The sequence below is a fragment of the Puma concolor genome, chromosome C1, assembly GCF_028749965.1.
Source record: "Puma concolor isolate L17-30 chromosome C1, mPumCon1.1.hap2, whole genome shotgun sequence".
Taxonomy (NCBI): Eukaryota; Metazoa; Chordata; class Mammalia; order Carnivora; family Felidae; genus Puma; species Puma concolor.
Genome location: NC_141674.1, coordinates 127,259,205 through 127,283,264, shown reverse-complemented (window position 1 = coordinate 127,283,264; position 24,060 = coordinate 127,259,205). Strand labels below are relative to the sequence as shown.

Sequence of the window (24,060 nt, the reverse complement as noted above, 5' to 3'; positions counted from 1 at the left end):
AAGGATCATTTCAAAAGAATGTTTGAATTAAATTAAGCCCAATTCACAATATTTGAAACAATGAGTCCAATACAATTAAGATGTACAACAGAATGACTAGGCCAAATTACACTGTACATTGCTATTTAAAATTATTCAAATGTTAACTATAAAATTTAAATGAATACCGATGTCATAACTGTTAGAGTAAATGTTTCTTATTTACCTTTTATCTCAAAAACCTGGCAAAGCCTAACAAAGTGCCCAGCAGCTTGTCATCACAAATTAAAAAACTAGAAACATTTTGCATTTCAACCAAAACGTTTATCACACGGTTTACATTCAGTGTTACCTTAGAACACTAAATCAAAAGTGAAATCCACAACCAACTTTTTTCTGCGTATCGATTTACTTCAAAATTTGGTTATGGTAAAAACAAGCAATAAGATAGTACTTACATTTCTACTGAATTTGGTGAAAGAATGGTGCATATAAAACCTGTGCATATAAACAATCGCAGTGTTTATTGTAAGCTGAGAGCTGGAACGTAACATTTAGGAAATAGCCGAGAAAAACAGGACCTAATTTCTAAAACAATTTTGATGGAAAATTCCCCACCTACGGTATTTTTCCAATGCTTACAGTTCACTCAAAACGAACCCCAAAACTATACACATAAAACAAAACCCCGCAGGGTGGTGGTGATGGTAGGCTCGACGCCAACTATATTAAGTGCTGAGCATTTCACTCCAATATTGCTATTAAGCCAGCCCGGGAAGGATTTATCAATGGCTACGACTCACTAAACTCAGCATCAGACAGTTGAAATGCGCGCGCGCACATCCATACAAAACCACGCCAAGAACATAAAGACCTCCAGTGAGCTCCCAAGGTACGAGACCCGCCATCAAACCAGCGAGGAACGCGGGGAGAAGCTGCGGAGACGACTTCACGCCTTTCAGCATCGGTAACCCTTCCACTTCTCGGCCTCTTCTCCGACGAGAAGTGGAAATAGCTGCCTCTTTTCTGCGATAATCCCTAAAATTCCCCCCTGGCCTCGGCGGCCTTCCCATCCCCCGCCGCCACCACGCGCGGCCCCAAACAGATTACACAACGCAGTCTCCTAGCCCGCATTCCAGGACTCCTCTCCTCCCCTCCTTCACTGGCCGGCTTCGGCCTCCCGAGCCCAAGCTCGCCTTCCCTTACGGCGCGGGCGAGTCTCAGCGAAGGCCGAGGCGGCGGCGCCATGTTTGCGGGGCACCAGGCCCGGAGAACAGGCGACCGGGAGAATAGTGAGGGGGGACAGGGCGTGAGCGGCGGAGGGCCAAGAGCAGGAAAGGATACACATTGAGACGCTGTCCCATGTCCTGGATGAGGTTGGCCGCCTGCTGGCGGTATGAGAGCTCTTTATCCGCCTCCATTCCGCAGCGGCGGCTCGGCGTGTTCTCCAGCTGTTCCCGAGTAAAGAACCAGCGAGAAGAAGCTCCACGGCCCGACGCCATGACACTTCCTCCTCCGCCCGCTCCCTCACCCACCCCCCTCCCCTCCCGGCTCGCGGACTCCCCGCCAAGGCCGCGCGACCCCGCCCCAGTCCGCTCGCCGTAGAACACGCACCGCCCCTTTTTACTCCTGTCGCTGCCCGTGCGCGTGCGCGGGGCCGCCCTGCCGCCTCGCCCTAGTCTTTTGCTTTCTTTTTCCTGCCCCGGGCCTCGCTCTTACGCACGGGACCACAATGCCCCGCGCCGCTTGTCATTTGGAGGCGCCTGGAGGTGGGGGTCTGCTCTGAAGGAAAAGGTCGGCGCGAGGGACGCTGGGTCTAGGATTGGCTGGGTGAAGGGGCGGGGAGGAGAGGAGGGAAGGGGCTGGCCAGAGGTCGCGTAGAGAGGGAAGCGGGCGGGCGGTTGTGCCGTGAGGCCTGGGCGTGGACTTTGAAGTCCCGGTGGCGTCTCGGGCTGGGAGTCTGGTGGCGTTTGAAAGGGAGAAAAGCCGTACCCTTCTCCAGGCGCACGTCGCAACTTCCACTTTCTTCGTTTTGGTCTGCTCAGTCTCGTAGGCATTTCCCCGAGTTGGAAAAGTGTCCACGACGGAAAGCCTCTGCTTTCGGGCGGCTCTGCGGAGGACGCACCTGGGAAGAGTGCATGAGTAACAGCGCTCCACCTGTGTGTTGTGCTTGAGTGCTTTTTTTCCCCCCTATGTTGTCCACAGCCACTTAGACCGTGGGGTTTATTTTTGAGATTTCTGGGCCAAAGGGTATATCCAGTTAGAAAGTGTAAGAGCTGAATTTTTAAACGAGATTTCGGTAGCGTGTTTTTAAACCACGCTGTGATTGAAAACAAAGTAAAAGGAGAAACAGTACAAGGTAACATTTTTGCTTAGTGGTTAAGTCTAACACCACATGTATCAATTGATTAATCTCTTCCGCCTTTGTAAGAGACTACTGCAGTAGTTTCTTTCCGCGAATAGATAGGTCTCCGACTCTGAGCCATTGCATATTGGCCTGTGAATAAAATTTATCTTCTAAATTGTAACTATTTGGGGGCACCTGGGTGGCCCAGTCTTTGAGCATTGGGCTCTTGATTTCAGCTCAGGTCATGATCCTGAGGTACTTGAGATGGAGCCTCACCTTGGGCTCTGTGCTGACAGTGTAGAGCCTGCTTGGGATTTTCTCACTCCCTCTGCCTCCTCCCCACTCGCGTGTGCTCTCTTGCTCCCATAAATAAATAAATAACTTTATTTGGCAAAGACTACAGAGAACAGGCAGAAGTATTTCTAAAAAGCAACCTATAATGCTTTTAAGTGAGTTTCTTTTTTTTTTTTAATTTTTTTTTCAACGTTTATTTATTTTTGGGACAGAGAGAGACAGAGCATGAACGGGGGAGGGGCAGAGAGAGAGGGAGACACAGAATCGGAAACAGGCTCCAGGCTCTGAGCCATCAGCCCAGAGCCCGACGCGGGGCTTGAACTCACGGACCGTGAGATCTTGACCTGGCTGAAGTCGGACGCTTAACCGACTGCGCCACCCAGGCGCCCCTAAGTGAGTTTCTTATTAGTGCTCCAGGCCTTTGTCCTCGTTTGGGGGCTTAGCCTATGTGCAGTGTATTGCCGTATTTTGGCTTTGGCTGTATCGGTTACATATTCAATATAGAGCTATTGATTTGGTTGCAGTAGGCAGTTTGTAACAGTTTTCTACGTAACTTTATTTCTTACCTACATTGCTTGCTTCACACCTGTCCCTGCTTAGAGAAGTTCTGGGATAGATTGATTTAAAGCACCATTTATAAGGTGCTTACCCCCAACACTCGTTATGATACAAACTCAAACTAAGAATATAAGAGAACTTCTCAACTTGTTGAAGAAAATTTGTAAAAACCCTCCTGTTAGTATCATAATTAATGGTGAGAAACTAGAAGCTTTCCTGCTAAGGCAAAGATGTCCCCTCTCATCACACCTTTCAAAATTGTACTGGAAATCCTTGCTAATACAGTAAGAAAGGTAAGTAAAAAGTGAACAGATTGAGAAGGAAAAAAAATATGTTGAGGGATAGCATACTTTTTTGTAGGAAATTTCAAAGTATTGAAAAAAAATGGAACAAGTGATTATTGCAAGATTTTAAGATACAAAGTTATTACCCAGGAGTCATTTGCTTTCCTATATACCAGCAATGTCCAATTGGTATTTGAAATTTAAAACACAATACCATTTATAAAAATTAATAGGTATGAATCTAAAATATGTTACGATCTATGTGTAGAACTGCAAAACTCTAAGGCAATCAAAGAAGATATAAAAAAGAATATTTTGGGTTTATGGATTGGAAGACACTATCATTTGATGTCAATTCTTCCCAACTTGATCTATAGATTCAGTGCAATCTCAATCAAAAGTTTAGCAAGTTATTTTGTAGATTTCAACAAATTGATTCTGCAGTTTATACAGAAAGGCAAAAGACTGTCCAAAACCAGCACAATCTGAAGAAGTTGGACTGATGCTACCTGATCTCAAAGCTACAGTAAGACAGCATATATTGGCAAAAGAATAGATCAATGAAACAGGATAGAGAACCCAGAAATAGACCCACAAAAATGGTCAACTGATTTTTGAAAAAGGAGCAAAAGCAATATAATTGAGAAAGGATAGTCTTTTCAACAAATGATGCTAGAAAAACTGGATATTCATATGCAAAAAAAAAAAAAAAAAAAACTACACACAGACCTCACACTGTTCACAATAATTAATTCTAAATAGATCATATCCCTAAATGTAAAATGCAAAACTATAAAGCTTCTAGAAGATGGCACAAGAGAAGACTAGGTGACTTTTTTTTGTTTGGCAATTGTTTTCACATACAACACCAAAAGCATGATCCATGAAAGAAAAGATTAAGTTGGATTTCACTAGAATTAAAGACCTTTGCTCTGCAAAGAAAGTAAAAATATGAAAAACTCTGCAAACACGTATCTGATAAAATACTTCTATCCAAAATATAAAAGAACTCTTAGAATTCAACAGTAATACATCCCAATTTTTAAAAAATTGAAACATAATTAACATATATCGGTTTTAGGCATAGAATATGTAGATTCAACAATTCTATACATTACTCAGTGCTCACTGCAATGTTTTTTTCATCTGTTACCATATGTTATTGCAATATTATTCACTATATTTCCTATGCTGTACTCTATCTTACTGACTTATTTTATAACTGGAAAATTGTATCTCTTAATCCCCTTTATATATTTCACCCATCCCCCTACCCACCTCCCCTCTGGAAACCACCAGTTTGTTCTCTGTGTTTAAGAGTTTTGTTTGTTTTTTTAGATTCCAAATATGAGTGAAATTGTATTTGTCTTTCTCAGTCTATTTCACTTAGCATAACACCCTTTATGTCCATCTCTGTTGTTGCAAATGGCAAGGTCTCACTCTTTTTTATGGCTGAGTAATATATCATTGTGTGTGTTTGCACACACACACTTGATGTCTTTATTCATACATAGATGCGTGATTGGATTGCTTCCATATCTTGGCTATTGTAAATAATGCTGCAATTAACATAGGGGTGCATGTATCTTTTCAAATTAGTGTTTTCATTTTCTTTGGGTAAATACCTAGTAGTGGAATTACTAGATCATGGGGTACTTTTATTTTTAACTTTTTAAAAATGTTTTATTTATTTTTGAGAGAGAGAGAGAGCATGGACAGGGGAGGGAGCAGAGAGAGAGGGAGACACAGAATCTGAAACAGGCTCCAGGTTCTGAGCTGTCAGCAAGGAGCCCGATGCGAGGCTCTAACTCACAAACTGTGAGATCGTAACCTGAGCTGAAGTCGGATGCTTACCAACTCAGCCACCCAGGTGCCCCATCTAACTTTTTTTTGTTTTTTTAAGTTTAGCTTGAGAGAGAGGGTGCATGCCAGAGAGCAGAGGAGGGGCAGAGAGAGAGCGAAAGAGATTACCAAGCAGGCTCCTCACTGTCAGCATGGAGCCCTGAAGATCTTGAACTCACAAACCATGAGATCATGACCTGAGCCAAAATCAAGAGTCGGACGCTCAAATGACTGAGCCACCCAGGCACCCTCTATTTTTAGCTTTTTTAAAAAATTTTATTTTTAATTTTTTTAAATTTATGTCCAAATTAGTTAGCATACAGTGCAACAATGATCTCAGCAGTAGATTCCTTAGTGCCCCTTATCCATTTAGCCCATCCCCCCCTCCCACAACCCCTCCAGTAACCCTCAGTTTGTTCTCCATATTTATGAGTCTCTTCTGTTTTGTCCCCCTCCCTGTTTTTATATTATTTTTGTTTCCCTTATTTTCATCTGTCTTGTCTCTTAAAGTCCTCATATGAGTGAAGTCATATGATTTTTGTCTTTCTCTGACTAATTTCACTTAGCATAATACCCTCCAGTTCCATCCACGTAGTTACAAATGGCAAGATTTCATTCTTTTTGATTGCTGAGTAACACTCCATTTTATGTATATACCACATCTTCTTTATCCATTCATCCATCGATGGACATTTGGGCTCTTTCCATACTTTGGCTATTGTTGATAGTGCGGCTATAAACATGGGGGTGCATGTGTCCCTTTGAAACAGCGCACCTGTATCCCTTGGATAAATGCCTAGTGGTGCAATTTCTGGGTCATAGGGTAGTTCTGTTTTTAGTTTTTTGGGGAACTGCCATACTGTTTTCCAGAGTGGCTGCACCAGCTTGCATTCCCATATTTTTAGCCTTTTGAGGAACCTCTGTACCATTTTCCACAGTGTCTGTAACAGTTTACATGCCCACCAATACTACATAAGGGTACCTTTTTCTCCACATCCTCACCAACACTTGTTCTTTCTTTTTTTTTTTTTTAATTATTTTTTATTTTTAGAGCACATGTGCAAGGAGGGGAGAGGCAGAGAAAGGGAGAGAGAATTCTAAGCAGGCTCTTTGCTGATAGTGCAGAACCTAATGCGGGGCTTGATCTCATGAACCGTGAGATCATGACCTGAGATGAAATAAAAAGTTGGATGCAACAGAGCCATCCAGACACCCCTATTTCTTGTGGTTTTAATTTTAGCCATTATGACAGGTATGTGTTGATGTCTCATTGTGGCTTTGGTTTGCATTTTCTTGATGATTAGTGATGTTGAGCATCTTTTCATGTGTCTGTTGGCCATCTGTCTTTTTTGGAAAAATGACTATTTAGGTCCTTTGCCCATTTTTAAATTTTTTTTAATGTTTTTATTTATTCCCGAGACAGAGAGAGACAGAGCATGAGCAGGGGAGGGGCAGAGAGAGAGGGAGACACAGAATCTGAAGCAGGCTCCAGGCTCTGAGCTGTCAACACAGAGCCCAACGCGGGGCTTGAACTCACGGACTGTGAGATCATGACTTGAGTTGAAGTCGGACACTTAACTGATTGAGCCATCCAGGAGCTCCTTAGCATTTAAAAAAAATTTTTTTAATGTTTTTTCCTTTGGCTATTTTTAATTGGAATTTCATTATTATTATTATTATTATTATTATATTATTATTATTATTATTATTGGTGTAAACTTGTATAAGTTCTTCATTTATTTTGGATATTAACCGCTTATTGGATATATCATTTGCAAATATCTTCATTTTGTTTTTTTGGTGGTTTCCTTCACAATGCAAAAGCTTTTTATTTTGATGTGGTCCCAGTAGTTTATTTTTGCTTTTGTTTCCTCTACTTGAGAAGACATACATACAAAGATGTTGCTGAGATTGATGTCCAAGAGATTAGTGCCTATATTTTCTTCTAGGAGTTTTATGATCTCGGATCTTGAATCCAGTTTGAGTTCACTTTTGTGTCTGGTGTGAGAAAGTTGTCCACTTTCATTCTTTGGCATGTAGCTGTCCAGTTTCCCCAGAACTGTTTATTGAAGAGATTGTCTTTTCCTCATTGTATATTTTTGCCTCATGCCTTGTAAGCATGAATTTATTTCTGGGTTCTATTCTGTTCCATTGATCTATGTGTCCATTTTTTATACTGTTTTGATTACTACAGCTTTGTAGTATATCTTGAAATTTGGGATTGTGATACCTCCAGCAAGTTCAGCTGCCCATTGCTTGAAAAGCCATTACTCAAGAGCAAATTTTTTCGTTTGTTTTTTAAAAGTTTATTGATTTATTTTGAGAGAGAGCGCATGTGCATGACCAGGGGAGGAGCAGAGAGAGAGAGAGGGAGAGAGAGAATCTCAAGCATGCTCCCCACTGTCAATGCAGCTCTGGTCATAGGGCTGGATCCCATGAACTGTGAGATCATTACCTGAGCTGAAATCAAGAGTTGGACACTCAACTGATTGAGCCACTCAGGTGCCACTCAAGAGACAAATTTTGATTAGAAAGGAATTTGAGCTTTAATCTGAAGGCTGGCAACCTGAGGAGAAGGTGAACTCTTGTCCAAAAGCTGACTCCGAGGGGCCTCAGTTGGTTAAGTGTCCAACTTCGGCTCAGGTCATCATCTCGTGGTCAGTGAGATCGAGCCCTGCGTTGAGCTCTGTGTTGACAGTGTGGAGCCTGCTTGGGATTCTCTGTCTTCCTCTCTCTGCCCCTCCCCCACTCACACTCTATCTCTTCCTCTCAAAATTAATAAATAAATCTTTATTTTATTTTTTAAATGTTTATTTTTTGAGAGCGTGCACATGCAAGAGATAGAGATAGATAGAGTTAGTGGGGGAGGGGCAGAGAGAAAATCTGAAGCAGGCTCCCGGCTCTGAGCTGTCAGCACAGAGCCTGATACAAGGACCACAAACCGTGAGATCGTGACTTAACCAACTGGGCCACCCAAGCACCCCACTAAATAAAACTTTAAATTAAAAAAAAAACAAAACAAAAGCCAACTCCGAGGTTTCTGCCTGGTGCAGGAGTTTTTAAAGAGGTTTAGGGTGGTTAATCAGCAAACAGAGTGCAGTGGCCTGCAACCTTTCTTGATTATGTGAAGACTTGATGCCAGCTACAAAAGTTATCTCAGTGTTTGTGGGTTGTGCAACAGAGTCTGGTTCTTGTTTCATGATATGCAGTAGTACTCTGTTCTTTCTGCAGAGAAGGGCTGGGTTTACAGATAACAATGAGAGGTCAGTAAAATCATTTGTGTGGCCTAAAAAAAGAAAAACATTTTGCTAAAAAAATTTTAGGCTAATGAGAAAGCCTAGGTGGCTTCAAACAGAATTGCTGGCTTCTGTGACCTGGGAAAGTTCTGGTCCTTATTCCTCAAGATCAGTGGTCTGCAAATCTCAAAGAAAGTAAATTAGTTCTGTTACAGATAAAGGGACTCAGGTCAGCAAGTAAGGAATGTTTTATCTTGAGGCAAGTTAACACATAAGATCATCTGGAGTGCTGTTACCTTTGATGGGGATTGCATTAAATCTATAGATTGCTTTGGGTAGTATGCACATTTTAACAATGTTGATTCTTCGAATCTATCAGTATGTAATAGCTTTCCTTTTGTTTGTGTCAGTGTTTTGTAGTTTTCACAGTGCAGGTCTTTTACCTCTTGGTTAAGTTTATTCTTGGATATTTTATTTTTTATCAGTTTCTAATAGTTTTTTGGTGGAGTCTTTAGGGTTTTCTATATATAAGATCTGCAAATAGTGAGTTTTACTTCTTCCTTACCAATTTGCATGGCTTTTACTTTTTGTTGTCTGAGCTGTGGCTAGGACTTTGAGGACTATGTTGAATAAAAGTAGTGAGAGTGGGTATCCTCTTGATACTGACCTTAGAGGAAATGCTTTCAGTTTTTCACCATTGAGTATGATGTTGGTTGTGGGTTTTTCATATATGGCTCTTACTAGGTTGAGGTATGTTTCCTCTAAACCCACTTTGTTGAGAGGAAAACATCCCACTTTTAAACTGGGTAAAAGATCTGAACCCACATCTCACAAAGAAGATATACAGATGGCAAATAAGCATATGAAAAGATTTTCAACATTTTTATGTCATAAGGGTGTTCTTAGTAGTAGTTTATCACTGCAAAAGAGTGGAAGCATGACTGTCCTTGAATTGAATTGCAATGTAATACTGTTCAGCTAGTAAAAGGAAGAAAGCATCCAAGTGTTGAAAGGGAAACAAAACAAAACTGTCAGCTAAGAATGCCTGGCAAAGTTGTCCTTCAGAATTGAAAGATAAAGAATTTTCCGGACAAAGACAATCTCAAGGAGCTCCTCACCACTAGACTGGCCTTACATGAAATGTTAAAGGGACTTCTTTAAGCTGAAATTAAAGGGTACTAATTAGTAACAAGAAAACATATGAAAATATAAATCTCACCGATAAAGGTAAGTATGTAGTAAAAATCATAATAATCTAATGTTGCAAAGGTGTTGGGTTAATCACTTCTAAATCTTGTGTGAAGGTTAAAAGAAGAGCATTATTAATTGTAACTATAATAATTTGTTAATGGATACATAAGGTAAAAAAATGTAAACTGTGGTATGAAAGACATAAAACGTGGGGGCTGAGTTTAATTGTAGAGCTTTAGAATGCATCCAAACTTAAGTTATCAACGAAGATAGACTGTTATAAAAAGAAGGCAGCTTAAATGTGGAATGGTCACCAAGGTATTCAGTAGAAAAAACAAGCAAGATGCCACTGTCTGGGTAAAATGAACAAAGGAATCTGCACATGTAAGTACTTGTATTGTCCTAGATGATCTCTGCAAGAATATCCAAAAGAACAGTTAAAATGGGTTCCTTTTAGGATAGGTTGAATTGGATCTTTTTGAACTCTTCTAATATATTCATGTATTGACTTTTCAAAAAAACTTAAAAATTACATGCCAATACTGAACTCTTGGTTTTCTGAACTAATGGAAGGGAAAAGAACTATGAATGAATACAAGGCAAGAGGGTAATTTTGAAAAATTATATTTGGTTTTTAGAATTCAGCCAGAGGTACATGAACCACAGATGTTCATCACCCCTCCAAGACCAAGTTCATTTTCAGCAGCCCAGATGAGACCACCATAAATGAAGTAAGTAGAATAAGGCCACCCTGGTATCACTCTGCTCAATCTCCATAACTATCTTTACACATTTTGCTCAGTATTTTAAATTAAAAGAGCTTCTGGTAAAGGTAAATTATAGACTGGAACTGTTTTCCAGAATAGGTAAGTTCTCATTCAGTTTGAAACCCCTGTTCTTATAGTTTTGCCCCTTTGTCTATTTCCCATCCTCCAACTCTGAACAAGCCTTTCTATCCTTAGAGACTCAGCCCAACTTCTGTGCAGATCTGCTCCAGTTTGAACCCAAATGAATTTTTCTTACTGAAACTTCTATAACTCCTAATATATTGTTTAGTAATTATTCCATGAACATGTGTCTTGCCTCTTTAATTGGACTATAAACTCTCTAGGGATTATGGGATATATATATATATATATATGTATGTATATATGTGTATATATATGTATGTATATATATATGTGTGTGTGTGTGTGTACATATCACTTATTTTTTTGGACTGTAAAGCATTCCCAGTCCAGTTGTGGACCAATGGAAGGTGTTAAAAGTGAATGAAAACAGGTTATTTGGGCCCCATTCACATATACTTGCTCAAAGTGGAGAACCTACCTCAGCCCTCCAGGATGAGTCTGGTTTTGGTCTTTCTCCATATAAATCATGAATGACATTTGGTTTTTATTTCTGCCATTAATTTAAAAAGCGCTGGGAAAATCATTTTTGATTTGCACATGAAATAATATATTGCTTTTCAGAATGAAAACAAATTCTGTGACTCATTTTTGTTATGAATAATTTAGAACATTTGTGTATATCCTATTTCTGGATAAAATAGTTCAAAATAAGATTTTAGTAATGCATGTGTGATACATATTTAAAAACAAAAATAAAATATCTTCTTGAATGTTTGTCTTTGTAGTAAATGCAAGTCATTCAAATTGTTTTCTCTCAAGACCCAAAAATGCTAGGGCATTGCCAGCTTTGAGTCTATCCTGCAAAAGAAAAAAAAGTTTTATTTTATTTTATTTTGTTTTGTTTTTGAGGGGGGAGCAGAGAGAGAGAGAGAGAGAGAGAGAGAGAGAGAGAGAGAATCTTAAGCAGGCTCCACACTCAGCCAGAAGCCCAGTGTGGGCCTCAATCCCATGACCCTGGGATCATGACCTGCGCTGAAGTCAAGAGTGGGATGCTCAACCAACTGAGCCACCCAGGTGCCCCAAGGTTTTTTTTTTAAAGCATTATTTAATGGTTGTTTTAAAATACTTATTGAGTGTCTTTATCAGGTTTTTAAAAGATGAATTTCCCAATGTGAGAGAAAAATATTAGCAAGTTAAACAATGAATCTCTTGACCCCTGTTTTTCCCCACTATTTGAAATCTGTTTCAAACTTGGTCATGGGAACAAAGGAGAATTATAAGGGGGGAGAGCTCTCTTAGGAAAAAACGCCTTTCTTTGGAAACCTCTGCAGGACCCTCTAGTGGGTTTCAAGGACTATTTAGAGGCAAATATAGCTGACCCTTCAACAACAGGAGTTTGAACTGTGTAAGTTCACTTACATTTGGATTTTTTTGAATAAATATATTGGAAAAATTTTTTGAGATTTGTGACAATTTGGAAAAACTCGCAAACTGTGTAACCTAAAAGTAGTGAAAAGTTTTTTAAAAAGTTAGGTGTTATTGTAACATTACGGTGTATAATACATGTAATATACAAAATATGTGTTAATTGACTGTGTTATTGGTAAGGCTTGTGGTCAACAGCAGGTTATTTGTAGTTAAGTTTTTGGGGGGTCAAAGGTTATACATGAATTTCGAAATAGGAGTTAGCATCCCTAACTCAGTGTTGTTCAAAGGTCAACTGCATAGAGAAAAGGTACACTGTAGGTCTGTGGGACAGGAGAGCTGGAAACAGTGCCCAGAAATCTTGTAGCCATCCTCCAGTTTCTAGGCATATGTGTTATCCCTTCACATGGCCCTGAATAAAAGGTAAGCTCTTTTGGTGCAAGAAAAGTGACAGATGAAGCACCTCAGAATATGGTACAAGTATGTATATTTATAGATTTCAGATGAGAAAAGGACTCTGAAATTTTTCTTCACTTTCTTCCCAGTTATAGACTAGGTCAGCTCCACAAAGAAACTCCTGTGACTAAGGGGTAACTTTTGAGATACCCTAATTGATATATGTCCAGCTTGCAAAGGGCAGGCAAGAATGGAAGGAAATGTATGGAGTTGTGTAACATTTGTGGATATTAATGCATTTCAGTGTATCTTAACGGCTTCAGGGTTCTCAAACAGCCTTGGAGAGTGGGTGATTTGAGCAGGGACCTCTTATTCAGGGTTCTTCCTTGATCCACACTTGGACCATTCCCTCTAAAGAAAGCTTTTAGAAGTGACTCCTGCTGCTCTGAGAAACTGTGTGCTTTACCTTTACAAATAGGTTGGTACCAACTACCGTTTGAAGAAGATACATTTTGGCGTGTTAGATTTGGGATTGGGTCCATGTGCTGTAATCCAACGGTTAATATTGCCTTTGGTAAATCACCCAGCATCCAAATCTTGTTTTCCTCCTCTGCATCTGCATGCTGGAATGCAACTACCTGTCTACCTCCCAGTGTTGTTATGGTCATCAAATGGGTTTGTTTATTTCATTTAAAAAATGTTTTAGTGAGATTTACCTTCATATGGCTCAAAATTCGAAAGATACAAAATGGATGCTTCCTTTCACTACTGCCACCCAACCAGTACTTTTTCTTCCCAGAGTTATTAGTTTCTTGTCTGTTTTTCCCAAATGTATTTATGCATATATAAGCAAATACTTGTATTTAGGTATATAGGTTTTTTCATAAATGGTTAGTATATTATACACAAATGGAAGTACACTATATGTGTTGTTTTGTACCTTGCTTTTTAAACTTAATATATCTTGGAAATTGATTTTTAATTTTTTTATACATTCCATTGTATGGATATATTATTGTTTAACTATTCCCCTATAGATTCTTTTCAGTCTTTTATTATAAACAGTGTTACAGTGAGCAGTCTTTTAAGGAATGTCATGAATTTGTGACAGTGTAAAATTTTCATGCAAGAGTTTTTAAAAACTTTGACCTTAAAAGTCATAAGCATGGGGGCGCCTGGGTGGCTCAGTTGGTTAAGTGACTGACTCTTGATTTTGGCTTAGGTCATGATCTTCAACCCATGGTGGGTTCCATGCTAACAGTGCAGAGCCTGCTTGAGATTCTCTCCACTCTGTCTGCCCCTATCCCTGCTCATACTTTCTCTCTCAAAATAAATAAAGAAATATTAAAAAACATCATAGCACATAAAATTAAAAAACTAGAGGTATAAAATAATAGTAGTTATTATTCCATTAAAGTTTTGTAAGTTCTTTTTTTTTTTTTTTAATTTTTTTTGAGAGAGTGAGAGAGCACAAGCAGGGGAGAGGCAGAGAGAGAAGGAGACAGAATCCCACGCAGTCTCCACACTGTCAGTGCAGAGCCAGGTGTGGGGCTTGAATGCACGAACTGTGAGATCATGACCTGAACCAAAATCAAGAGTCAGATGCTTAACCGATTGAGCCACCCAGGCGCCCCTCCATTAAAGTTTTAATCAGGATACTTAGGATAATTTGATTTCAGTTTAATTTTGGTTACCTTTATAGAAAGTTTTTCATTTTCAATGTTTGTTGCAAAAAGAAAAAGAAAAAAAAAACCTTACTACATACAGCTTCCTATTTTATTTGTTTATTTATTTTTAAGCTAACTTAAATGTTTATTCTGAGAGAGAGAGTGGATGTGCATGAGTCGGGGAGGGGCAGAGAGAGAGGGAGAGCGAGAATTCTAAGCAGGCTCCATGCTGTCAGCATAGAGCCCAATGTGGGGCTCAGACCCACCAAGCGTGAGATCATGAGCTAAGCCAAAATCAAGAGTTAGACACTTAGCCAACTGAGCCACCTAGGCACCGTGCTTCCTACTTTAAATAAGTGAATATTTAACAATCCAAGACTTTCAGAGCTTTACGATGGGTAAGTGGCAAAGGGGAGGCTTTCTGTAGAAAGCAGTCTGAAGTTTCCCAGTTAATAATTGTCCCTATGTCTTTATCTTTGGCCACCCTTGACCCCAGTTGTGATTAATGGTGAGGCCCTTAGGAAGAACTTGTTCTGTTGAGGGGTAGGGGTGAGGAAGGGAAGAGGATGACAAAGGAGAGGGGATCTGGGGACACAGCATCTCATTATAAACTCATCTGACTTCATAAGCCTAAAGGGCAGAATAGGCAGTGGCAGCATTATAGCACATTTTAGTATCATTTACCCACCCTAAAAGTCAAATGCCGAAAGAAGAAAATTGTTACTTGAGAGTTCTGGTGCTTTGAGTTCTGTTAATCAAGACTTTAGTCCTAAGATCCCAATAATGGGAATCATTACAATTTTTGAGATTGGTAGATTTGTTACAGAAATATTAAAGGAAAAACTTAGGCATTTTTCTTATTCATCTAACATGTAAACATAAATGTGTTATTGTGATATGCTTCTTGACAGTTTTCTTTCTCTGCTTTATGAATTTAGTTGTATTAGGTTGGCTTTCAGCTTTTTAAAAAAGTAGTTAAAAAAATTTGAATTCCAGTTAGTTAACGTACACTGTTGTATTAGTTTCAGGTGTATAATATAGCGATTCAGTAGTTTTACTTGGTCCTCATCAAGATGTTGTACTCTTAATCCCCTTTACCTGTTTTACCCATCCCCCAACCTACCTCACTGTGGTAACCATCTGTTTGTTCTCTATAGTTAAGAGTCTGTTTTTTGGTTTGTTTCTTTTTTTTCTGCTTTGTTCATTTGTTTTGTTTCTTAAATTCCATATATGACTAAAAATCATATGGTGTTTGTCTCTGACTGACTCATTTCATTTAGCATTATACTCTAACTCCATCCATGTTATTGCAAAAGGCAAGATTTCATTCTTTTTTTATGGCTGAGTAATATATGTGTGTGTGTGTGTGTGTGTACACACACACATATATAAACCACATCTTCCTTTGCTCTTTAATAGTTTTGCTATTTCCAGTAACAGTTCTAGGAATATTAGGTGTAATGTTTCCCTTGTTCTTTGTTGTCACGTATCAAAGTACATACTCTGAAACCAAAGAATTAGAGCAGGAAAACGCAGGAAGAAGACCATGAAGTAAAAGGCATATACCTTTGTTTCTGCATCAAATTCTTCTATGGACTCTATTAATTTTCCAGGTTCCAGCTCCCCTAGTGGAAAGGGGTAATCAGTTCCCAAAATGACTTTATCCTGAAAAAAAATTTTTATAGAGCATCAAAGAACCTCCTCTAAATACAATTATATTAACTTATTACAAGCACTCCTATGATAAAATAACAAATTCCTTCCAGTTAATAGAAACAAACTGATCTAAAATGTTAAAGATTTAATGAATTCAAAACGTATTCTGACATTTTCTCCAGCAGGTGTCACTATTGGGTTTCTTAAAGTTGCAAATCAACCTTCATCCTCCCTTTTTAAAATAACTGAATATATAATTCTCAAATATAAGAAGCAAGTATTTATTCAATAAAGCATGCTGATATCTTTAAATAAAATAAAGATTCTGTATTTCTTAGAATGACATATTGCAATTGATCCTATATATATATATATATATATATATATATATATATATATATATATATATATATAGGATATATCCCATATCCCATATATATATCCCATATGTATATATTTTAAAGACTTTATTTTTAAGTAATCTCTACACTCATTGTGGGGCTTGAACTCACAACCCTGAGACCAAGAGTTGCATGCTCCATGGACAGAACTAGCCAGGCACCCCTGGTCCCATGATTTTTGAAAACATACTAGAGTTACAAGGGAGAAAATAAAAAACAACTGGATAACAAGTAAGGACAAACAAAAACCAATGCCCAAATAATTCCTATCTCTATAAACTGAACCATTGTTTTTTTTTTAATGATGTGGCTTGAATCTCTATTTGATACTTTGTACAACAAAGTACAAAGGCTTGTCCATCTACAAATATATAAAGTGGTATGTCAAGCAATGTGTTAGAATCTAGATTATCCTGGCCAACAAACAGAAACGTTCTCTGTCTTCAGAGAACTTGTAATTCGGTAAAAAAGAGTGACATTAAATCAATAATGGAAGCCTATTAAAATAAAATAAGAAAAACACATATTTTCAACCAGAAATTTTACTTTTAGAAATGTGTTCCACTAATACACTTGTAATGGAAATATATATGAGAAAATTAATTGCAACATTATTTGTAGCATCAAAAGACTAGCAAACTAAGTTATAGCGTATCTAAGAAATAAAGAGGAATGAGGAATACTTACCTATGTTGAAATGGAATAATCACTGAGTTATATTGTAAGGTAGAATGATGTTGAAGTTAAATTGTAAAGAGAAAAAAGTCTAGGACAATGTATCTGCTATGCTCATATTTCTGTTTTTAATAAGGAATATATAGATACGCAAATGAATGTTTGTATGTATGCAGTCTATTTAAGGAATTGTACCCAAGAAACAAGTAACATTAGTTGCCTCTGGAAAAGAACATTAGGGTTTGGGGATGGAGCAGATCCCTTCGCCCCCTTTTGGAATGTAATTAGCTTAATACAAATACACCTTTTAAAAATATAGGGGCGCCTGGGTGGCGCAGTCGGTTAAGCGTCCGACTTCAGCCAGGTCATGATCTCGCGGTCCGGGAGTTCGAGCCCCGCGTCGGGCTCTGGGCTGATGGCTCAGAGCCTGGAGCCTGTTTCCGATTCTGTGTCTCCCTCTCTCTCTGCCCCTCCCCCGTTCATGCTCTGTCTCTCTCTGTCCCCAAAATAAATAAAAACGTTGAAAAGAAAAAAAAATTAAAAATATATAATTCAGTGGGTTTTAATATATTTTTGAATTTGTGTAATCATTTCCATCATCTAATTCCAGAACATTTTTATCATACCAAATTTAATCCCATACCTGTTAGCAGGCACTTCCCATTCCCTCTTTCTTCCCTTCCTAGGGTAAACTAATTTACCCTAGGAATTGCCTGCTCTGGACATTTTATGTAAACAGAATAATGTATTATGTTGCCATCTTTTGTTTAGTGTACTGTTTTCAAGGTCATCCATGTTGTAGCCTAAATCAGTACTTCTCTCCTTTTTATGTGGAATAATATTCCATTGTATAGATGTACCATGTTTTATTTATCTGCTTACCAGATAATGAACATTGGGTTGTTTCTACTTTTTGGCTATTATGATAATGCTGCTCTGAATACTTTTTAAAAAAAATTTTATTTATTTTGAAAGTGAGAGAAAGCATGAGTGGAGGAGGGGCAGAAAGCGAGCAGGTGAGAGAGAATCCCAAGCAGGCTCTGTGCTGTGTGCAGATTTCATGACTGAGAGATCATGACCTGAATAGAAATCAAGAGCCAGATGCTTAACTGGCCGAACCACCCAGGCACCCCTCCTCTGAACGTTTTTGTGCAAGTTTTTACATCAACATGCTTTCATTTCTCCTAGATATACACTTATCAGTGGGGTTGCTGGGTCATGTGGTAAGTCCATGTTTAACATTTTGAGGAGCTACTTTTCACAGTGGATGCAGCATTCTGCATTCTGACCAGGAATGTCTGAGGATTCTAATTTCTCCAAGTCCTCATCAGCACTTGCTATTGTCTGTCTTTTTAATTATAGCCATCATAGATATAAAATAATATCTCACTGTGGTTTTAATTTACATTTCTCTAATGAATAATTATCTTGAACATCTTTTCATGTGTTCATTGGCCATTTTATGTCATTGGAGAGATAGCTATTCAGAACATTGTGTCTATTCAAGCCCATTTATTTTTTTATAGTTGAGTTGTAAGAGTTTTAAAATATTTTCTGAATGTTAGAGGTTTATCAGATATATATCTACAGATATTTTGTTAATTCTGTGGGTTATCTTTTCATTTTACTAGAAGTATATATGAAGTACAAAAGTTTTTAATTTTGATGAAGTCTAATTTATCTAAAAACTTTGGTTCCTTATGCTTTTGGTGTCATATTTAAGAAACTATTGCCTAATCCAAGGTCACAAAGATTTACAACTATATTTTCTTCTAAGTGTTTGTAGTTTTCATTTGTCCATTTAGGTCTCTGATCTATTGGGGTTCATTTTTATGTGGGGTATAAATAAGCAGTACAACTTAATTTTTATTTTTGTTTTTTTTATGTGGATACCCAGTTATTTTCCTGCTATAAGTTGAAAAGACTATTCTTTCCTCATTTAATTCCATTGGCACCTCTGTTCAAAATCAGTTGATCTTTATGTCTGCCCTATGCTAGTACTACACAGTTTTGACTACTGTAGCTGTGTAAAAAGTTGTGAAATTAGAAGTGTGAGTCCTTCAACTTTGTTCTTCTTTTACATTGGTTTTGGCTATTTTGGGTCTGTTGCTTTTGTATATGAATTTTAGGATCAGCTTGTCAATTCTGCAACAGAGAAAAAAGACACCTGGATTTTTGATAGGGATTGCATTGAATCTGTAGGTCAATGTGGGGACTATTGCCATTTCACAGTATGGAGTTTTCCAATCAGTTAACATGAGATGTCTTTCTTTTAAGTTTTTATTTAAATTCCAGTTAGTTAACATATAGTGTAATATTAGTTTCAGGTGTCCAGTATAGTGATTTAACATTTCCATGCATCACCCACTGCTCATCACAACAAGTTCACTCTTTAATGAACATGGGATGGCTTTTCATATTTTTTTAATGTTTATTTTTGAGAGAGAGAGAGAAGAGAGAGAGAGAGTGAGTGAGCAGAGGAGAGGCAAAGAGAGAGGGAGACACAGAATCTGAAGCAGGCTCCAGGCTCTGAGCTGTCAGCACAGAACCAGATGTAGGGTTCAAACTCACGAACTGCGAGATCATGACATGAGCCAAAGTCAGTCGCTTAACTGACTGAGCCACCCAGGCACCCTGGAATGTCTTTTCATTTATGTAGGTCTTTAATTTTCTTTAGCAATGTTTTATAGTTTAGTGCCCAAGTCTTGCACTTCTTTAGTTGGATTTATTCCTACGTATTTCATTCTTTTGAATGCTATTATAGATGAAATTTATAGTATGTATTATTTTTATGGATTTTTCATTGCTAGTATATAGAAATATGATTAAGTTTTATATATTTATTTTGTTACCTACAGTCTTGCCGAATCTGTTTATTAGCCCTAATGGTTTATTTGTAGATTCTTTAGAATTTTCTTTTTTTTTTTTTAATTTTTTAATGTTTATTTATTTTGGAGAGAGAGAGACAGAGTGTGAGTGGGGAAGGGGCAGAGAGAGAGAGGGAGACAAAGAACCAGATGCAGGCTCCAGGCTCCACGCTGTCAGCACAGAGCCTGACCCGGGACTCAAACTCACCAGCCATGAGATCATGGCCTGAACCAAAGTCAAACGCTCAACTGACTGAGCCACCCAGGTGCCCCCATTTCTTTTTTTAATTTTGTAATATTTATTTATTTTGGGAGAGAGAGAGACAGTGTGTGAGCAGGGGAAGGGCAGAGAGAGAGCATAGGATTTTCTATGTATAAGGTCATGTCATCTGAAATATTTATGCTTCTTCCCTCCCAATCTGGATGCCTTTTATTTATTTTCCTTCCCTAATTTCCCTGGCCAGAATCTCCAGTGCATCATTAAATAGAAGTGGTGAAAGCAGAACCTTTCAGTTCACCATTAAGTGTGTTAATGTTAGTTAGTTGCGGATTTTTAATAGATGCTCTTTATCAGGTTGAGGAAGCTCTCTTCTTCTAGTTGTTGAGTGTTTTTATCATTAAAGGCTGTTGGATCTTCCTTAGTACTTTTCCTGCGTCTATTGAGATGATTTTGTAGTTTTTGTTCTTTATTAATATGCTATTGATTGGTGTGTGTGTGTGTGTGTGTGTGTGTGTGTGTGTGTGTCTGTTGAAAAACCTTGTGTTCCTGGGATAAATCCCAGTAGGTCATAGTGTATAATTCTTTTTATCTGTTGCTAGATTGAGTTTAATAAATATCATTGGGGAAATTTGCATCTGTATTCATAAAGGATATTAGCCTGTAGTTTTCTTGTGATTACTTGGTCTGGTTTTGGTATCAGTGTGATGCTGGCTTCATAGAATAAGTTAGGAAGTGTTTCCTTCATTTGTATTTTTTCAAACGTTTTGTGATGGATTGAAGTGGTTGTAATTCTTTTTAAATTTTTCCGTAAAATTCACCAGTGAAGCCATCTGGTCCTGGGCTTTTCTTTGTGAGACATTTTAAAATTACGAGTTTAACCTCTTTACTTGTTATGGGTCTATTCAGATGTCCTTTTTCTTCTTGAGTCAGTTTCTGTCATCTTTCTAGGAATTTCTCCATTTCATTTAGGTTATCTGATTTGTTAGCATATATTTGCTCATAGTTTTTTCCTATAATTCTTTTTATGTCTGTAAGATCTGTAGTAATGGCCTCTCTTTCATGTCCAATTTTAAGGTTATTTTTAAGTCTTTTTTTTTTTTTTCAGTTTATTCATTTTGAGAGAGAGAACAGGGGAGTGTCAGAGAGAGAGTGGAAGAGAGAAAACCCATGCAGGCTTCACTGTCAGTGCAGAGCTTGATGTGGGGCTCGAACTCATGAACTATGAGATCATGACCTGAGCCAAAATCAAGTGTCAGATGCTCAACCGACTGAGCTACGCAAACACCCTCGTTACAGCCTTTCTAGGAGGATCCCATCATTGTCTCCTGTGGGAGGCCGGGCCCCGGTGCCAGGCTGAGACCGGGTCGAGCAACGGCTCCCTGTTGACTCAGCCAACCCGGTGGTTCCCCCTCCCATTCCCCCACTTTCAAGGGCATACGAAAGCCTTGTCAAGGCTGAGAAAGTTAATTCCTGAAGCCTGTGGTCTGCAGGTGTTGGCAGTAATGTTACCCCCCTTTTTTCTACCCCCGGTCAAGTAGAAACAAACATGGGAACTGTGTTTTGCCTGCAATCTATCAACAAGTTCTTGTGACCCGTTCAGAAAGTTCACAAGGTACACAGAACTAAATGTTTTGGCTGGCAGTGATCATGTGAAACCTGTTTATTCTTAGAATGACCTGATCCATAAGAGTCTTACGTTATAAAAGATTGTGTACAGCAACAATAAAGCCGTCACTTGGGCCATCAGCCCAGGGAACCCTCCTGTTCCCAAACTGTCTTCTCGTCTCTCTTTTTTTCTTACATTCCCCTACCCTCAGGACCCTGATCTCGGTGTTTGTTGCACCGGTCGCGACAGTCCCCATTCAACAGACAAGGAAACAGAGATGAAAACTAACTTGCTTAGAGTTGCACAGCTAGTATGTGGTAGAGCCAGGCTTGTGTCTCCATTTCTTCCACTCAGCTAAGAAGTGGGATAGAAATTATCTCTAGCTCTGAGCCAAAGGCCTGGTACAGAGTAGATGTTTATTGAATTAAATTGGACCACTACTATAATTTTATAACTGATTCCGGTCTCATCCATTTTAATCAATATCTAACACTGGAGAGAGTGCTGATTTGAATATAAATCTGATCATGCCACATCCCTGCTCAAGCTCTTTCAATAATTTCCTCTTGTCCAGAAGGTGCAACCCAAATTACTTAGCAAGGAACGAAATGCCCCCAGTAAATGTGAGAAAAAAAGTTGTCCCAAATCTAAACTGGGGCAGAGCTTTGTGGCCTGATATGGCTATCTATTCTGCCTGGTGAATAATGAGCATTCTTTTTTTAAAAATTGAGGCATAATTGATGTATAACATTATGTTAGTTTCAGCTGTCTTGCATAATGGTTCGATACTTGCATATATTATGAAAACGATCACCGCAATAAGTTTAGTTAACATTTGTCACCAAACATAGATTAGCATTCTTGATAAAATACTTGGATAATTTTTTTTGGTAGACTTTAATGAGTTTAAGAGCTTCTAGGACATACCCTACATTGACTATTAGTCTTCAAACTAGACTAAGAATTGTAACCAATAATGTAAACAGGCTAATTGTCCTTAACTAGATAGTTATCTTCTTTCTTAAAATCCAGTCTAAAAATAACTAACCATCTTTTCCCCTATAAAATATCTCTGCCAGGATTCTTTGAATTGGACTTTTCAGAAAGCCTGTTTTTGAAACATGTTTGAAATAAAACTCTGACATGCATATAATCAATCTGAGAGTGGCTTTGCGTGTTGAAGGAGTGAATACTTGAATGTATGAAAGAGGGAAGTTTGATTGTTACTAGGCCTGAAATATGAAATATATTTTAAGTTTATTTGTTTGTTTGTTTACTTATTTTGAGAGAGAGAGAGAGAGAGAGAGAGAGAGAGAGAGCGAGCGCAAGCATGAGTGTGGTAGGGGCAGAGAGAGAGAATCCCAAGCAGTCTCCTCACTGCCAGTGCAGAGCCTGATGTGGGCCTCAGACTCACAACCCATGAGATAATGACCTGTGCTGAAATCAAGAATCAGATGTTTAACTGACTGAGCCACCCAGGTGTCCCTTAAATATATTTTGAATATGCTAAATTTGACCTCTTGTAAGAATAAACGACACTTTACCAGAAAAAAAAAAAAAAAGATTTTCCTAGGTTTTATGAATACATTTACATGAAATAATATGGGAAAGTGTATAAGAAAGTTAGAGGAAGGCCATGATGGACTAACAACTCTATTTCTAGATTCTTGTATTCATTACTGTAAAAAACCAAGCAAATACACCTGCTGATGGAAGCCCTAAAGACCCGAAGTTATGTCTACTCACATCTGTGCCAACAGCTGATCTCCTTCTGCACTGCCTGTTTTATATTCACTGGAGCTTCATTTGTCCTTATTTCTGCTCCTCTTGCTAAAGCTGTTTACAATTCTAAAACACAACATAATTTTAAAAAGTCTCATGCTATATTACATTTGTTAACTACATTACATGAAATTGAAATTTAGAAATTTATTTTGCTTTCTAGTCAAGAATTCTTCCATTTTCAGTATTATGGCCTTCCTGGATACAAATACATTTGGTGGTGGGGGGGGGGGGGGTTGTCCCATTTTAATATGGAGAGAGCAAAGAATTTTAAAGCAGAAATAAAAACCACTTCTCTGCATTTTAATCCTTCTTGGTTAGGATACTTCCCTGCTCTCCTAGCTAACTTGATTATGTATGCCTTTTGCCAAACTCCAAACTCATGGTTTGGCAGTATTCAATTATTATTTAGTAGCTATTGATCACAGTTCCTCTCTATAGGAGGTTAATTACCCACTTATGATAATCTGGTTTGTTAATTTTTCATGCTCTTTATCTGTACAACTTTTATTGATACTGTCTGGTAAATTTTCAACCATTTCTAACTTGGTAGGAATTTCATAAGGGAGAATGAAGTGGGCATAGAAGAACTGGAAATGAAGTTCTAATTAATGGAATTTCTTGTTCAGAGGAAGAAGAGAGAGTAGCAGGGAAGAGGTGGGAAGAAGAAATTCCTCAGTGTAGTCCTGAATGATGAAGGTCACATGCTCTATTGCTTAATAGCAACCTCCACTTGATAGATGCTTAATAAATACTTCTTGAGTTAAAAATACTTTTTATATT

The 24,060-nt window shown here is 38.3% G+C and overlaps 2 protein-coding genes and 1 long non-coding RNA gene across 8 annotated transcripts in view; 1 reads left to right on the top strand and 2 right to left on the bottom strand.

Annotated features, from left to right (window-relative positions):
- The window catches only part of CCNT2 (cyclin T2), a 41,591-nt gene extending 40,075 nt beyond the window's left edge, over positions 1-1,516 (bottom strand). For 3 of the 4 annotated variants that reach the window (XM_086715209.1, XM_025935377.2, XM_025935378.2), the window contains exons 1-2: positions 1,324-1,515; positions 438-519 (exon numbers count right to left, since the gene is read on the bottom strand). In XM_086715209.1, the coding sequence (XP_086571335.1) occupies positions 438-519; positions 1,324-1,481 (240 nt within the window). In that variant the 5' untranslated portion in view covers positions 1,482-1,515. Of the gene's footprint in view, positions 1-437; positions 520-1,323 lie in introns of all 4 variants that reach the window. The other variant, XM_086715208.1, reaches the window with a different exon arrangement.
- LOC112872283 (uncharacterized) overlaps positions 1,490-24,060 on the top strand; it is a 65,121-nt gene continuing 42,550 nt past the window's right edge. For both annotated transcript variants that reach the window (XR_003224659.2, XR_015254123.1), the window contains exons 1-2: positions 1,490-1,773; positions 10,370-10,462. This is a non-coding gene — a long non-coding RNA (uncharacterized LOC112872283). The remainder of the gene's footprint in view (positions 1,774-10,369; positions 10,463-24,060) is intronic.
- Positions 8,332-24,060, bottom strand: part of ACMSD (aminocarboxymuconate semialdehyde decarboxylase) — a 58,084-nt gene continuing 42,355 nt past the window's right edge. Inside the window, exons 9-10 of one of the 2 annotated variants that reach the window (XM_086715215.1) lie at positions 15,637-15,735; positions 8,332-8,542 (exon numbers count right to left, since the gene is read on the bottom strand). In XM_086715215.1, coding sequence (XP_086571341.1) covers positions 8,501-8,542; positions 15,637-15,735 — 141 coding nt within the window. In that variant the 3' untranslated portion in view covers positions 8,332-8,500. Of the gene's footprint in view, positions 8,543-10,339; positions 11,441-15,636; positions 15,736-24,060 lie in introns of those variants that run through there. The other variant, XM_025935405.2, reaches the window with a different exon arrangement.